The following is a 17,845-nucleotide window of genomic DNA, read 5'->3' as shown; positions in this document are numbered from 1 at the left end:
TCAATACTAACAAAAAACTAAATTTAGCAAGTACAACAAATACTAAGTAAAAATACTTTTCCCGACAGTTAACTAATAAAACGAAATTTCTTTCTAAGTACTGCTCTACGTACGTACAGTCAGCGTCAAATACTTTGTAGCAGTGAAAGTGGCCAAATAGTTCGGTACACCATAATAAATATATGGTGTACCGAATTATTTGGCTACTTTGGTTGCTAAAAATTATTTGCCGCTGACTGTACATTCAATTTGGATAAAATAAAAGTAGTATTTTTGAGTACTTGGTATTTGTTTCTTCGTGCAAATTATTAAATATGATTTCATAATGAGCAGCCTGATATTATATATATATATATATATATATATATATATATATATATATATATATATATTATTGATATATATGATTTTATTTATTAAAAAAATTGAGCGCTCGCAACTTTTTTCGCATATGTTGCTATTTTTATATTGTATGACTAAGATTATGTTGTATGTATTTGACGCACTATATCTAATACTGGACCTACATGTTTGATGTTTCTACTTAATTACGTGACACGAATGTTTTCCGTGTATAGTCCACTTAGTATGTGTTATAGATTAAGTAGTCTTCAGATTTCTTCGTGCAGGGTAATTTCATGGAGTTATTGAGGTGGTTAGCTGTGGCGAATATTGTACTAGTAGCGCTCAATCCGCGTATAAACATCGTCCTTATATTTAACATGTTTAAGCTGGTATCTTTGTCGAGTTTAGTCAATTCAAGGTAAAATCGTATTTCCATTTTATTAGGATAAGTCTAGATTTTAATTGTCTACCTACATTAATCACGCACTGTAACTTGTTTCTGATAAGTAATATTTTTACACATAAAGTGGCATAAATGATGTCTCCGCCTAATTGTTACTAAATTTGGAACCTGGATGTTAATGCACACAATTAAGTCCACTTTTGTAATTAAATGTTAGATCTATTTACGCAACATTCAATGTATGATAAAACATTTACGCACGTGTTAGCAATATTAGTAACGATAAACAGCTAAATTGCCTTAGTGAACTTTTAATAAAAACTTTTAGCAATTGTAAAATCCGAGCGTCTCATTAATTGCCTTAGAATGATTATGCACATAATCCATGGAATAAACTGAAGTGCTTATACACATGTTTATTAGGCCTTTAAGATACGGTGTATTATAACGATGTAAAATGGAACGATAACTCCAAAATAATGTAAATGTATGTAATCGTAGTCTGCACTTTCTGCCTATCTTTATTGGTAAACTACTTTTTAAAATATAAGTTTTTTTCATTTGAATAATTCTGTCATCTGTAAATGTTAGCGGAGTTCGCCGTAAGTCCGGGATCTAATACCGCATTTTTCGCACTTGGGGCTTGTTCTAGTCTAGCAGGATGTTCCATATGACTAAAATGATATAGAAACATTATAAACGTGTTTATACATATGTTTCCTCGCTTTAAAGCATTATTAACACATGCGAACGCGCGCGAAGAATTGTATTCACTTCATTTCGTGATTTTGAATAAGGCCCTGAGGGCTTACCGAAGAAATAGCAAACCAAAATTTTGTTATTTGCTTCTCTTTCTATTGCTCTTGCACATTCGAGTAATGGAGAGACAACGTTCGCGGTAGGCCCTTTGAGCTACAAACGCATCAACGCGACGAGATTCGTGACTTTCAGTTACCCTTGACTGTTAAATGCCCCAGGCCCCTGTATAACCGTTTACTAGTGTTGGTTAAGACTCGAGTCCTATCCTCTGCTTTAAGACTCGACTCAGTTTTTCAGACTCTTATAAATAAGACGAAACTCGAGTTCTTTTCGACTTATTAGAGTCCCGAGTCGTTTGTAGAGATTTGAGTCCTTTTTGGAGAACTTGTAATATTTTTACAAATAACTTCGAAATGCGTTGATTTTATGTAAAATTCATGGATGTACATAAGTTACATAACATAAATCATACAATAACGACTATTTCCTTTACTGTAGTTTAGGTAAAACCTATAAAATTGTTGACTGAGTCTTTATTCGGAGACTCGAGTCCTTATGAGTTGCGTTTAAAAAAGACTCAATAAAGGACTCGGGACTTAAAAGACTCAGAAGTTTTTTTAAGCTCTGAGTCTGGTAAAAACGAGTCGAGTTCTTCAATTTAGACTCAATAGACTTGAGTTCCTACCAACACTACCGTTTACCGCTCTAAGGTTCAATTTTCCCGGACAATGTCATTTTTCATTACAAAAAAAACTAATGTGACGTCTCCATTGTTTGCAAATTGGTATTCAGAAGTAGATAGAGGAAACTTATGTTAAAAATATGATATGACCGATATGGTCTTAATAGAACAATATTTATTAATAAGTTAAGTTTTATTTAAATGGTTCTATGACTTTTACAGAAAATAATTTTCAAGCTTCTGCCCGACACTCTGATTCTGAATACCACTACTACCACAGGGTTTGCTTAGCTCTGGCTATAGATGAGTAAACATTTAGCATAGAGTCGAGTCGCGTTTTTAAAAGGGGCTGTGTAGGATGGCAGAGTTAAGAGTGAGGCCACACTGCTGCGTTGCGTTTGCGTTCCGTCGGCGCAACGCATTAATGTAGCATGTTATAAAAAATATATGTAAAACGACGCAGCATTGACGCTTGCTAGGAAATAACACGACGCAACGCACCACAGTGTGGCCTCACTCTAATCGTTATACTTATTTCTTACGATTATTATTTTGAATGGAGGCAATTATCTTCTTGCATACAAAGAACCTTACCAAGGACTATTATTTCTTTTAATTAATATTAAATGAGACAAAACTAAGAACCCTTTCACTGGATCAAAGTAGTTAATATTAATATATGTAGTATTTATATTTTTACAGATTCTGGTTTATATAGATAAGGGAGTGGACAGATTCAGTAGTGTAAACGTGTAATGTAAACCTTTTGTATAATGACAGTGCAAAACAATCTTTGGCAAAAATGCAATAAATAAGTGAATCAAAAATATCTACTTTATTAGTCATAATTATGAATGTCATATATTGATCATATTTCTGTGGATGTAATTATAACATTAACGTAGTAGTAATAATACAGTTAATGAATTGCGAGATATGTGTATGGGTTGTAATACAATCTGTTTATTACATTTGAAGTTTTATTTTCAATAACGAGACCATATGAACAATTAACCCTTTTCCAGCTATATTACTATTTATCGATCACATACGCGCGTATAAAAGTTCAACATTAGCATTCCGATTTATGGTTCAAATTAGATTGCACTTCTGGGAAATGTGCTTTGACTTCAAAAGAATCATCAACTGATTAATTGGAATATATTTAGATTTTTTGAGAAAATCTGGTAGATTCTTGCTGCCTGGAAAAGGGTTAATGTATATCCCCGCCCGACGTGCCTAGTGCATTGGGCGGGGACAAACGGAAATATACCAAATATAAGGGTATTGAATTTTCGGGTCCGATAGTGCTTCATATTGGATGCGGTTCTGTACGCCGCTCCGGTGAGCGAGAGCTCTCACCTCGGAGTGCCAGGCGGATCCGCGTCAGTGTGTTTCTACAATCAGTATCGAATTTCAGACCAAAGGCCAAATATGTTCGGAAACTGGAGAGAATTTTCCAAGTCTGTCATGATTATCCAGGCCAGAGAAAGGTCAAAATGCATGTGGTTAAATTATGGTTTAAAATTAAAACAACCGAGCTTTTATACATAAATTTTATTTACCATTCTTAAGGTATTTGATGTAAATAGTGAAAATATTTTATAAGTAAAGGAAAGCTAAGCATCTTACAAAAATATTTTATTCATTATCAACTGGACCTAAGAGACGTCGGCGAGGTCGTGCTGTCGTTCAACACTCGACAGGCATATTATACTATTGTAAACCTTCATAGCGTACCAACGTTTACTGAATGTATCTTCGTCACACCCCAAATTTTAACATTAAAAACATTAAATAGACACTTTATAATTGAGTAACTTTCGTGGAATGCATTTTAGACACAAGTATATAATGAAGTACCCTTTAAAGTGATTAGAGGCCATCAGGCAGTCTTGACGAGTCCGACGTTCACTCCCTACATGCATATGTCAAAAAAAAATTCAATCTGACATATACGTGTAAGGAACATCTAGAAGGGACCTACTAAAATATTGGCGAAACAAACGTTATACGAGTATATCCGTTCTCTTAACCGGTGATATTATTTCCTAAACAGTGATACAATTATTAGTCATGGGCTAAAAAAATACTAACGAAACTAAATAGTAGTTCTCGACACTGTAACGTAACACTGATCCCCCATTAAGTACATTAATCTAATATAAATAACGTAACACGAGTAATAATGGGGTCGAATTAAGATATCAAATCAGAATGTATTTTCGTCACAACGCTACCGCCCAACCGGCGGCTGCATAGAATAAATAATGTACAAATATTAGAATACTCCATTGCAAACTATCATAAAATACTCAAAACGTCATAAAGCCAATGACTTACTTAAGTGTTAACTTAAAGTGCAAGCATTTTAAAAAAGATTACGTGAAGCGTGTTCGGACTACTCAGTTGTACTAGCTGCAAAATCCAATCGCACTTGCTTAGACAATATACCAGCGGTGTAATAATAAACGTTTCAGTGACTCGGGGGCAGATGCCGTATTTATAGAGCCAGGACCTAAAGAATCCAAAACGGTCGAACATGCGTTTACATTTTTCAACATTCCATGCGCGTTGCAGTACGTGGTCGAGATAGAGTCGGTCGCACCGAGCCATCCGTCACCGTTAGTGTTCGCAAAATCGTATCGTATGAGAAATATCATAAGTTCACCGCCTCGGGACGCCGGTCAGTCCGCTAATGGAGCCGGGCGGCGTGTGTGTGTGTGTGTGTGTGTGTGTGAGCAGCGCACTAGGGCAGCGGCTTGTGCTCGGGGATGGCGGGCGACGCGGCGCCGCTGGCCGCGCGGCTGGCGTCGCGCAGCGCGTCGTCGAAGCTCTGCGTCGAGTTCGACCGGGACGCCACCTTGCCCTGCAAGCACGAGTACACACTTAAGAGTCGGTCGGACAGAAGACCGTCCGTTCCGTTTGAGGGCTAACTTGGGCATAATTGGGGATTTTGTAACTTGGGCATCTCTATAATAGATTGATATGTTTTGTAGTAGCTAGATTGTCAAACGTTAGCGCTAGGCGACGTGGTGTACGGTACGGTATGCCATCTACATAGACTATCTGGGTTCATTGTATTTCCTCCGACGCAAAAAGAGAGTTTTTTATATGTTTGACGCCAATGTCTATCTGTCTGTCTGTGGCATCGTAGCTCCCCAATGGATGGACCGATTTTCGATGCGTTTTTACAAGCTTTTATTTAACTTTCCCTGTTAGTAAATATGTATGGAACAAATCTTGCGAGTTAAATTTGACCCACTACCCGGTTTCCGATGAAGCTGAAAATTTGCATACATATGTGAGTCGGGTGACAATTAAATACCATCAAGCTGATCTGATGATGGAGACAGGAGGTAGCCATAGGAACTCTGTGATAAAACAACGCAACCTAATTGTGTTTGGGGTTTTTAGAATTGTCTCGATGAGTATTAGTTGCCTGTGGAAAAAAAGTACAGTCACCGATAAAAGCTTGTACCAAAAATGAAATTTTTGCCAAAAACTTATTTTAACGCGTAAGCGGGTTTTCTTGCGGTGGTTCTTAGCTATGATATCATAGAAATTTAGAGAGATATCATAGAAATCGTTTCAGCAGTTTGAAGAGTATCAACTCTTTTCCAAACTGATGCAAATGGTTTTTTACATATTTTTTTTTATTATAGCGTAATAGGGGTTTGTAAAAATTTTAATTTAATAGTTATTCGCTTTGGGTCGATCTTCCTTTATTGGGTTACATATCAGAGTGCTGTGCGTAACGGCCGCGTAATGGGACTCCGTGATTGAGGGGAACGAGACAAAGATTTTCTTCACGTTTCACGATATGCCTAACAATTTCACGATTGCCTGAACTTACGATCGGCCGCCGACATTATATACCTTTACGTTCTCGTAGGCGGAGCCGACGCGCTCCTCGATGGAGCGGAAGGACTCGGAGTTGCGCATCTGGCCGAGCTTGGTGGACACGCCGGCGGTGATTCCTCCCAGGATCGAGGTGGTCTTCTCTGCCGTCGATTTTATCACAGATTCCGTTTTTTGGTATCTGCGGATTAAAAAAGAACACATTGGTAAGTTAGTTGGCTCGGTACACGAATGAGTTACAAAGGCAGCCATTAGAGGAGAATGGCTTGCTGTGAAACTTGTCACCAATTGCTGAAATGATGACCTCAACCACTTTGACAAGAATGAAATAAGACTATGCTGAGCTGAGCTGTAATGATATACATAGGTCACTAGATAAGTTTTGCAATAGACTCTAGATAAGAAACTTACTACTGTTACTATACAAATCAAGTTTACCTATGGGATGAAAGATTCTAGTATGAACCTAACCAGCCCTAACAAGTTGTGTAAGGCGTCAGTAACAAGGAGGCATATTTTTGTATTAATAAAGTATTTCTGTGTCCAGCTCGCACATTTAATTGCTGGTGCAGAGTTGAAATCGAAAAGGTATCATATTTTATAAAATCTGAATTAGCCATCAGTTTCAGCGGATCTGTTTTCATAACTTGTTTTCATAAGTTGTTAGCTGCCCCGGCTCTACTCACGCGTTTATAATGTTATTTATACAACCCATGAAAAATGTTTAACCCTTTTTTCAGGCCCCACCAATCTACAAGATTTTTCCATATTAATCCAAATATATTCCAATTAATCCAGCTTTGACGATTAATTTGAAGACAAGTCACATTTCCAGAAACTGCAATCTAATTTGAATATTAAATCGCAATGCTAAAGTTGAAATTGTAATGGCGCGTATGTGGTCGATAAATCGTACTATGCCTGGAAAAGGGTTGAACTAATGTGAATAGTTTTTTATTATATATTTTTTACTGAAACCCGTTTTGTATGGAGCTTATAAATTGCTTAGAAAAATAGACCGAGGGTTTTGTACAAATTTAACTTATTTTATTTTATTTTTTACAATGTAATAGTTACCAGATCTAATATTTATTACATAATTTTAAACAAATACTGTTTATAATATAGAATCTGTTGGTTAAGCTTCAAAAAGTCGAAGTATAAAGAATATTTAAAAAAAAAACTAAGTGTTTTCTAAAATTGAATTTACACTTCCTCTACAAGTACTGAAAGATCCCTCACAATGGTATAAATATACATAAATAATATTGCAATCGCATCAGAAGAGCTGAAGCCGGAGCAGCTTATGAAGCAATCCTCGTAATTTGAACCAAAATCTAGAGCATTTGGCACATAAGTTTGTATGCCAAAACGGTGCAAACGCTACCCATTCAGCGCTAATCACGACACGTTGTCGTTTTACCTCTACGAAGTATTTCCTCTACAGACCGGGAAACCTATGTTATCGGCTACGGCTACGACAGTAGCTCGGTGAATGTGTTAACGGCAGTTTTAACTCGTTAATGAAAACATTGATAGCCTTCAATACTGCTTTTATTTAATCTTGGTTATTCTCACCGTTAAATGTCACGGCAAAGGATGTCTGATAACACACATTGACTTGAGGCTGCCAAGACTCAATTTCGTTCAAATTAATGTTTTAAGAAACACTATTACTTAAGCTGTGTTTTAAGAAACACTATTTGTTTTAGTAAAACTAAAAAAAACATATTCAAAGGCCGTGGCCCGTGGCCGTACTCGATACACGATACGACTAACTAAAATAAATGTCATAAATGAAAGAAAAAGTGATCAAGGCTTCCACTGCCTCCAGTGCCCAATTTAATTTGTGTCCTCAAGTAATAAAATGATAACGTGAGATTATAATAAAATCCATGACTTCATTCAAAATATTGTGATACATAGGTATACTATATCAAGTGTTATCCAACATTATATTGGATAAGGAAAGGTAACTGTGTCAACTTGTGATTCATCAATACACTTGAAAATGAATGTGGTAGAAATAGTTTTGTATAAAAGATGACTATGGCAGACGCGTGGTACCTAAAGACTAATGGCAGTGATAAAAAGTGGCCAAGTGCGAGTCGGACTCGCCCATGAAGGGTTCCGTACCATTTATGACGTATTAAAAAAACTACTTACTAGATCTGGTTCAAACCAATTTTCGTTGGAAGTTTGCATGGTAATGTATATCATGTATTTTTTTTAGATTTTTCATTCCGTTATTTTAGAAGTTACAGGGGGTGGGGGGACACACTTTTTTTCACTTTGGAAGTGTCTCTCGCGCAAACTATTCAGTTTAGAAAAAAATGATATTAGAAACCTAAATATCATTTTTGAAGACCTATCCTTAGATACCCCACACGTATGGGTTTGATGAAAAAAATTTTTTTTTTAAATTTTTATGACGTATTAAAAAAAAACTACTTACTAGATCTCGTTCGAACCAATTTTCGGTGGAAGTTTGCATGGCAATGTATATCATATATTTTTTTTAGATTTTTCATTCTGTTATTTTAGAAGTTACGGGGGGGGGGACACACTTTTTACCACTTTGGAAGTGTCTCTCGCGCAAACTATTCAGTTTAGAAAAAAAATGATATTAGAAACCTCAATATCATTTTTAAAGACCTATCCATAGATACCCTACACGTATGGGTTTGATGAAAAACGATTTTTTGAGTTTCAGTTCTAAGTATGGGGAACCCCCAAAATTTATTGTTTTTTTTCTATTTTTGTGTAAACATCATAATGCGGTTCATAGAATACATCTACTTACCAAGTTTGAACAGTATAGCTTTTATAGTTTCGGAAAAAAGTGGCTGTGACAGAATCGGACAGACAGACGGACATGACGAATCTATAAGGGTTCCGTTTTTTGCCATTTGGCTACGGAACCCTAAAAATGACTATTGATCTGATAACAGTCACTGCAATATTATAGCGCAAAGATCAACATATTATGCTCATTTATTTTCTTTTATTTCTTACTAAATATTTTTACCTGTTTTTAATTTTAGAATACATATTTGAAAACAGTCATTACTAGAACTAGAATCAGTAGTACGAGTAAATAATGACCAATTTTAATAAAGACAGCAGAAACTACAAAGTAATTAGTTTACTCGTTAAGTAAATGAATGTCGTTAGTAACACATTTTACACAATGTACTTACTAATCAAATACATCAAATAAACGTCAATATTACACTAGTTAATTAACATATCTAGTGGAATACAAGTTCTTTTGGGTTAGAACAGTTATTTATTACTCAAAAACCATGCCAAATCACTACAGTTTTACCATCTAAGTACCTCTAAAAAGCGTTGTCACCGCAAACCATAATAAAAAAATCTATATGTGTAAACCATTCTACTAAGTAGGGCAAAAAATCTATTATCGCCAATGAAAAGTCTCTAGGTTCACTAAGTAGACTAGGTTCACTTCTTTTGTTGCTATAAAACGTCGTTACGTCTTATAAAAGATAGTTAACCAACGACGAGATTGTTTACCCTAATTGTAAGACATTAAAATGTACTTACATTGGTGCTTCGGTCACAGCTTGAGTAAGCGCTGCCACGCGAGTTTCTATTGATTGATAGCTGTTGTGCAACAAACCAAAAGTGAATAAAAGAAGATTTAAAAACACCGCCACATTTTCTACTTACATTATTACTAGTATACAAAGCAAAACAAAAAGCAAGCAATGCACCCAAGCTCTGCTAATGCAAGTTTATGCTCTAACCCTCAAGAATTGTTTTGACATTGAATTGATAATGTAACGTAATGCAATGCGCTTGACAAAGTGTACGTTGAAATGTTAAAATAACACATGCTACTTACACTTGGCTTTCTTTCACATTTTTAAAACCCTGATTGACGTCTTCAGTAATCTCCTTCCACACTGTGATGCCGAGCTTTCTTTTAAGTTCGGAGCTTTGACGCATCTGAAACGATTGTATTGAGATTTTATTGGTAAATAAATTTTATCGGTTCTAAATAAAATGACGTTTCCAATAAAAAGCTCCATCTGTTTCGATTGTCACTTGTCCATATGAGCTTTCTATAAATGCATCCTTGTGATATATAGTGAATGTCAGGATCGTAGCAAGTGGAAATCCGTGGTCTCTGCCTACCCCTTCGGGAAATAGGCGTGATTATATGTATGTATGTATGTTATGATATATCGTCATAAACAGCGTTGCTGACAAGTCTGTTAAATAAATAAATAAAAATAAAATAAATAAATAAATAAAGTCTGACTACCGACAATTAGTTACCTTTTCCTAAAAACCGTCAATTCAAGAAGACTCTATCAAGCTTGACCACTCCTTACTAAAAAAACCGGCCAAGAGCATGTCGGGCCATGCTCAGAGTAGGGCGAACTTGGCAACCGGGGGAGTACCATGGATGAATGCTAGCGACCCCACGATGCTCCCCAAACCGGCAAGAGGGTGTAACGCCGCAGAGGGTTTAGTGGGTAGTCTTCTCTCCCCTTTCTGACTTAGAAAGGTGCGAGAGCTGTGAGTGCCACATACCCCCCACTATAGGCCGACACCCCATGGCCTGGGGATGATGCGTAAAAGCATTCCCTCTGCGTCCAAAAAAAAAAAAAAAAAAAAGGGTTCCGTAGTTACTCTTTCGTCACAATAAGCTAAACTGAAGCTTAAAGTATAGTAGATTGTTAACCAAGGGATGAACTGTGGATGTAGGTACGTCTTTTTACTATGAAGGGGAAACATTTTGCGATAACTCAAAAACAGCTAAACTGATCACGTCCGCTATAGTTTTCATTTATTGTCTTTCTTAAGCTCTACTTCCAGGATTTTTTTCATATTTTTTGGACCTACGGTTCATAAGTTAGAGGGGGGGGGGGGGACACATGTTTTTTTTTCTTTCGGAGCGATTATCTCCGAATATATTCACGTTATCAAAAAATGTTTTTTGAAGACCCCTATTAGTTTTGAAAGACCTTTCCAACAATACCCCACACTGTAGGGTTGAAGCAAAAAAAAAAATACACCGCCACTTTACGTGTGGGGGAGGTACCCTAAAAAAATTAAATTTTTAGATTTTATTGTACGACTTTGTCAGATTTATTGATTTATATATCCATGCCAAATTTCAGCTTTCTAGCACTAACGACCACGGAGCAAAGCCTCGGACAGACAGACAGACAGACGGACATGGCGAAACTATAAGGGTTCCTAGTTGACTACGGAACCCTAAAAAGGACCTTAATATGAACCATTACTAAACCGTTAAAACGGCTATAAGAGGAATCAGAAATTAAAGAAAAACCACTCCTTTCCGATATCAAAAAATAATTGTGACTTCACGTATAAGTTGTCAAAGTGTATCATATGCACTAAAACTTCTGTTGATAAAAATGACGATATTTTTTTAGCAAGTTTAGCTGTCTATCAATTTGTCTGTAGATACATAGTTTAAACTTTAGTTAGATTCTATGGGGTAGGTATGGAGTATGCAACCTTCATTGTTAAAATGAGGCGCAGATTTCTTCAAAGGGTAAAAGATGAATTGAGACGCGGACCTCATCCCATAAAAGACGCATCTCGTCTCGTTGTCAAGGATCCGCGTGTGTTCGCATCAGAACCATTCTGCTCAGCCTGTCTCTGTTAGCTGTCAAGTGTCTAGGGTAAGTCGTTACCCATACGAGGTCCAACTCCTCTCGACATGGCACAGCTTGCTGTGCCTCTGTGCAACTGTCGATGGTTGGGTGACAAGTCTCCTCGTCCTCGACCAATGCGAGTGTGAACCTAAATTCACTTTATAGCGGGATAGATTACCTTGCTGTTTAGCACGGTGCGCAGAGTGGCGATCTCATCGTCGACGCGCGCGAGCTCACGGCTCCACTCCGCGCGAAGCTGCTCGGCCTGCTCGGGCGTGAGTCCGGCGAGCTCGTCGGGCGTCTGGGTGTCTCCGCCGGCGCCCGCACCGGGTATCACTTCTTCAGCTGGAACAAACCACACTTTTGGTCAAGCGTATTTTTAGTTTGTTGACTTAAACCAGCCTCGCAAGGCTCCAGCGTACGTAGCTAAGAAAGTTCATAAAATGCTAGTCAGCTAAAAGAATGCTATTAGCTAGCTTCAGATGAACATAAACCAAAAATGGCATCAAATATCTACGGTGACGTTGCATACCTACAACGCCGTGTGTCGCGCCGTCGCGTTGGACGTCAACAGTGATCTTTGCATAATGTTTTGCACATTCAATTATAAAACCTTTAACTTACACGCGATAAATTTCAAATGACATCATTTTATAGCAGCGATTTGCAAGTTCATCAAAGCATTTAATCGAGGAAGAAAACAAGTTCATTGTCATTTTTTTTCTAATTGTGCGTGAGTTACCAACTAGGGAAGTACCTCCACCTTACAGAAAACAGCAGCCAAATAACACTAGACTCATAGTGTTGTGTTCCTGCCGGTGAGTAAGGTTGCCAGAGCTCAACGAGGGGGGGCGGGTTAGGGTCGGCAACGCGCATGTAACTCCTCTGGAGTTGCAGGCGTACATAGGCTACGGAGACTGCTTACCATCAGGCCGGCCGTATGCTTGTTTGCCACCGACGTAGTATAAAAAAAAGTTACGTTTTACTCTCTAATACTTATCGTTCAAATGGGTATTAGAATATCGATATCTAAAGAAAAAAGATAAAATCTTCCTGAATTGTTTCAAAAGAAGCTTTTAATTTTAGTTACGTACATTAAACTTACATATTTTCTACACTTACTTCATTGTATAGTTACCTAATAATGAAATGTCTTTGAAGTTAAAACCAATAATTGTCCTTCAGCTGAGCCTACTTTACTTATTTTGTGAAAAGTTGGCTAAAAACTACAAGTATCAATGCACAAACATATGCTTACAAGTCTTGCGAGTACTTGTACGAGTCTTGTGAGTGTTAGGTAGGTATTAGCATAATGTTGAGGTGCGGTACCGTATTTTTATTCGATTTTTGCGCTAAAATCACTTGTTACGTACACTATTGAAGGCACAAAAGCGCAAATGCTCATGTAAATAGCTGTTATTGAGAATGTAGGTAGGTATATGTTTTAAATCTAACAATGCATTAAAATTTACCGCAAACACCTGTGCGTGAGTATGTAAGTATTCAACGTTTACTGACCTCCCGGTGTGATACCTAAAAACTTTTTGTAATTCGTGTGGCTGGACACTTTGGCAAGATATGGCTTAGATAAATCTTGGAAGGTGACTCTAACTTCACGCATTTTCTTCTTAAATATGCGGAGCCTTCTGCGCCGATTGTCCATGTAGAATTCGGTTTCAATGCAGAGTGCTGCATCTGCGAGGTCCGGGAGCGCGCGCCAGGACGCGTCCAGGTCGTCCTGCGGCCAGGCGCGCTCCTCCAGCTCATCCAGCTCGTCCACGGCCACATCGAAGCTGGGCGTCGAGTCGTCGTCCGGCGGCAAGAAGTAAGGATCTTCCATGTACTCCAAGCTCGCCGGCTCAACTCCACCGCTGCTAGCCATCACTATTTCCTATCTATTACGTCCGTCGCTACTATTTAACATGTTTGATAGAAACAAAACACGATCAAGTTGACACTTAGAACACGGAGCGTTTATTTACGGTAACTTCATGTCACTATAATCGCGCTGCGCTCGCCGCGAGCGCAACATATGCGACCCGTATTGCAACCAAGGCGCGATATTTTTCAATTCGGTTCCGCCACGTCGGGCCCGCTAGCACGCCCGCGTCCGTCTCGCGCCGCTGCCCGAGTGCTCGTATTCGCCACTTTCACCGCCGGCCGCATGAGCTCCAAACTTGGAAAATTATATTAAATAATCTTGACCTTTGACGCGTAAAGCAGTATTTTTAACCTATTTTTTAGTTCGACATATGATGTAAATATGTCACGTGGCAGCAGAGAGCGCGCTAAATGTTTTCTGGCCGAGTACGAGCACGAACAAAACAACAGACACGATTCGAGCTCACCTTGTGCGGCCAAAGTTTATTGACAGTGCCTCGAGCGAGTGGCGACCGGGCCCAGAGCGCTGGACCATCTTTTGTTACGTCATTTTTGCTACATAAATTGAGAATAAAAAAGTGAATAGGTACCTATTATACGACTAGTTTGTATGGTAGTGAGTCATGCAGCGCGTCGGGTTTTGTAACAGCTTCGTGTCAGAGACTCCTAACTTAATCTGCACGTAACTGCTTATTTTTAATACACCATAAAGAATTTGAGTTCAATGGACTCGATTACATTAAACACGTATGTGGACCTGGACAGACAATGTAGCTAAAGTTTTTTGCTTTAATCTAGCACCAGTTAGAAAGATAATAAAAACTACCCAGACCACGAACTGAAAAAATTAAGCAATCTTGCTTTAAATGCTTGCCACATCAGTAGGTACGATTCGTTTATTTTCTGTCTGTATTTCGGCATTCGCTTGCTGTGCAACAGAAAATAATTGCATTTTGAATTGCTGTCATTGCTCAACGTAATAATTTCAGGACAGCTCTCAAGAAGAGCGTAAAATGTTCTAATTTATCTATTTGTATTTAGCTCGAGGCATTTTAATTAAACAACGGTAATAACTAATAAGTGAGTAGAGTTTGTGCGGAAAGGGAAGAGTCGTGGAATGTAAGGGAACTCTACGACTCTTCTCTTTCCGCACAAACTCAAAGACTTGTTAATTGAGCATTATTAAGAAATTTGTTCAACAAGAAATAAATATTACTCGTACCTCAATCAATCAATCGTGAGGTCATCCCCATTTTGCCCATAACTCTGAACATTTTACTCCAGTTAATCCAATCAAAAGCCCTTGCGTAGTCAATAAAGCACACAGCCATAAACACGTCGTGCCCTTTGCATTTCTCTATGAATTTCCTTACGTTGAGTATTTGCTCCCGAGTACCTGTACCTTCAAAAAGTTATCTAGCCCTTTTTTCAGGATTCATATGAAAATTTTGCTGGTATGTGATTATGAGCGATGTGGTGCGGTAGTTTTCACATTTGTGCGTAGAGCCTTTATCGTGCAGGGGAACAGTGGATTCGGTCCAGTCCTCAGGCCATATGCGTGTTCTCCAGGCCTTCTCACAGATCTTGTGTAAGATTTTCCGTCCTTCCACTCCTATACTTTTTAGCATCTGTGTCAGATTCCTTTTCTACGTAGTACATTGGATTGGTGTCTTCCTCAATGGTATTCTTTCTGGGACTGCACTTTTGTCCATTAGTGTAGCATCTTTCTTATCTTCAATTGTCCATTGTTTAGGTTTGAATTCACTAGCGAGTAGTTTAACCTTCTGGAACAAGTTTCGCGTGTGCGCTGTCTGTGAAGCCTTTTCTAGATCGGTGCATATGCTATTGATGTAGTCATTCTTATCTTTCCTACAATGCCTCTGGATATGTATCCTCATGCAGAGCGTGCATGGAGGCAGAGGAGACAGCCGCCCACGTCATTCTTGAATGCCCAGGGTTGGCAGATTACCAGGCACAATACCTCGGTTCTCCGGGGTCTCTCCCAGAAGTCGTCGGCAACATCAAGGGTCTGCTAGGCTTTTTGGTAGAGTTGGGTTGGCAAGAGTAGTGCCGACAACCCACCATCACGCAAAATAGGCGCGAATTACGACGTCGAGTTGCGGAAACCAAGCCCGCGAATACCAATACCAATGTATCCTCATAAGATAATAGGATTTCTAAGGAGGAAGTTGTTCCATCAGAACTGGACATCTAATGAAAATATTATACAAATTGCTATACCTGTGTCTGTAAAATTTGAGAAGTTCCCTTAATTTACAAAATCTCAGTAAAAAAAGGTTAAGTAAATACAAAGGAAATGTAAAAGGTTGAAATACACTGCCTTTACAATCAACAAATGTAATTCATTATGTGAACATAAGCATACAAATGTGCCTGATGCCTCAAATTCATACTTCAATATCATTCTGTGAAATATTGTAAAATAAAAGTATGCTTCCTCTTTTCCCTGATAAGAATGTGCATCAAGCACACATGCCAGACGGCCAACCATGGCAGTGCCAGTGTAAAGCATATCAGATTTAGGTAACTACTAAGAGTTTGTAATTCTGAATTTAGATATTTTTCGATATTTACATACCTACTTCTTAGAACTTATTTAATTTCAGTAAGTATAACATATAAATAAATGGATGGATTTCTTAGTTTAACATGCTACTTTAGAAAGAAAAAAGCCATGATGTGTGGGTATTTTGTCTTACTCAAAGGCACCTCAATTATTTGTTGAAAATAATAGAAATTAAATCTAAATTCATAGAAATGAGTATCTCAAATTAATATTGCAAACACCTTGAGCAACATATTGGGCACAAGAGACAAAAATAAGTCCAAAGACGATGTCATTTGCATTTAAAAAAATTAATATTGCTCTATCTTAATTTTAGTTGAAAGAAAATATGATTGTAGGCCTTTTGTATCTTGTCTGCACATGCACTTTTAAAACTATTTACTTTGAATTGAATTGAATAGAGGTAAAAAATGGTTATTTGTTTTCAATTAATTACTATTGTGTGCCGTTATTTGATGAGTCATGAGCTTGAAGTATGTATATGTGTAAATATGTGAGCAGGTTTGCCTTGCAAACAGATGGGTGCACATCTACATAGTAAATAATGATATTAGGGACCTATAGAAACATTTATTGTTTTAAAGAAAAAACTAATATTAATACTTAGTAGTATTGCAGTTCATTGGATTATAACAGACATCCTATGGCCACCTCCAGGCTCTTACATTATCACCCAACTTACATAATTATGTGAAGTGCTAGATTTGATTACACACAGACAATGGGACAGGTGAAACTAAATAAAAGCATGTAAAAATAGAGATGATTACCACACTTGCACATCACGGGTGCCCCCAAAAAATTTTTTTTTTATCTGATTCAATGAGTCATAAATGTCATAATCCCATACTTTGTTAATATTTGAAGTTGTGAAGAAATATCAATAAAGACCGAGTTTGACAATCAAGCTAAGAAAATAATCTAATTAAACTGGCTTACATTAAAATACCTTTTCAATGCTTGTATATGTATTTCAAATACATTAAACAGGAAAGCAAATATTGTTTCGGTATTGTAAACGAAAACTTACGCCGGTAACACCATTCCATGCCTGAGAACCAAGAACACCCAAATAAAGTGCAAGATTTATAATATTAATTGTTACGTACCTGTCTGAACTCCACTCATTTTGCTTGGAAAGTACTGCTATCTCTTTAGTCTTGATTTTGTAGAACTATTCTCGTAGGCGAACTTAGAATACGACAGCAATATAAATCGTAGATATGATGAAAATTTTAACAGGTGTCTACGTTGAAAATGTTTCACAATCCACAAAAAGCTTGACTTGCTGTCGTGCGCAATCGAACTTAACTTCAATTAATTTACACAACTTCAAATTGTAACCCAAGTCTTGCGTGCAGTGCACCGTCCCGTCCACGTAAAATTTACAGTGATAACGATAAAATGCACAAGATGGCGATGGTACCACTCAACAAAGAGCATATAATCACTACGTTCTACCACTCAAATCAACTTGACAAGATGACAGATCAAGTGTATGTCATACGGAAGGTAGAGGCATACCTTCCATAGTATGACAGATGAAGATGAATCATAGATGAATCGAATTATATTTTTTTCACATGGCAACTCTGCGCTTACGGCGTTTCACACTTTCCAACAATTCATCAATCATAAATAAAAAACGTCCATAAACATGCCAAAATACT

The 17,845-nt window shown here is 37.6% G+C and overlaps 1 protein-coding gene across 3 annotated transcripts; it reads right to left on the bottom strand.

Moving 5' to 3' along the window:
- Window positions 1–3,731: 3,731 nt before the first annotated feature.
- On the bottom strand, window positions 3,732–17,621 carry LOC133519113 (tumor protein D54). 3 transcript variants are annotated; one of them, XM_061853040.1, is made up of 6 exons: window positions 17,285–17,621; window positions 11,886–12,052; window positions 9,919–10,022; window positions 9,618–9,677; window positions 6,069–6,231; window positions 3,732–5,058 (listed from the first exon to the last, which is right to left on the bottom strand). In XM_061853040.1, the coding sequence occupies exons 1-6, from the start codon at window positions 17,301–17,303 to the stop codon at window positions 4,939–4,941; spliced, it is 633 nt and encodes a 210-aa protein (XP_061709024.1). In that variant the 5' UTR covers window positions 17,304–17,621; the 3' UTR covers window positions 3,732–4,938. The 3 variants fall into 3 exon arrangements, with proteins under 3 accessions (XP_061709024.1, XP_061709022.1, XP_061709023.1); XM_061853038.1 differs by lacking the exon at window positions 17,285–17,621 and adding an exon at window positions 13,226–13,981; XM_061853039.1 differs by lacking the exons at window positions 9,618–9,677; window positions 17,285–17,621 and adding an exon at window positions 13,226–13,875.
- Between the last annotated feature and the right edge of the window lie 224 nt (window positions 17,622–17,845).

The sequence above is a fragment of the Cydia pomonella genome, chromosome 6, assembly GCF_033807575.1.
Source record: "Cydia pomonella isolate Wapato2018A chromosome 6, ilCydPomo1, whole genome shotgun sequence".
NCBI lineage: Eukaryota > Metazoa > Arthropoda > Insecta > Lepidoptera > Tortricidae > Cydia > Cydia pomonella.
Note: the sequence above shows the minus strand (reverse complement) of the source record. Positions and strands in the feature narration are given on the sequence as shown.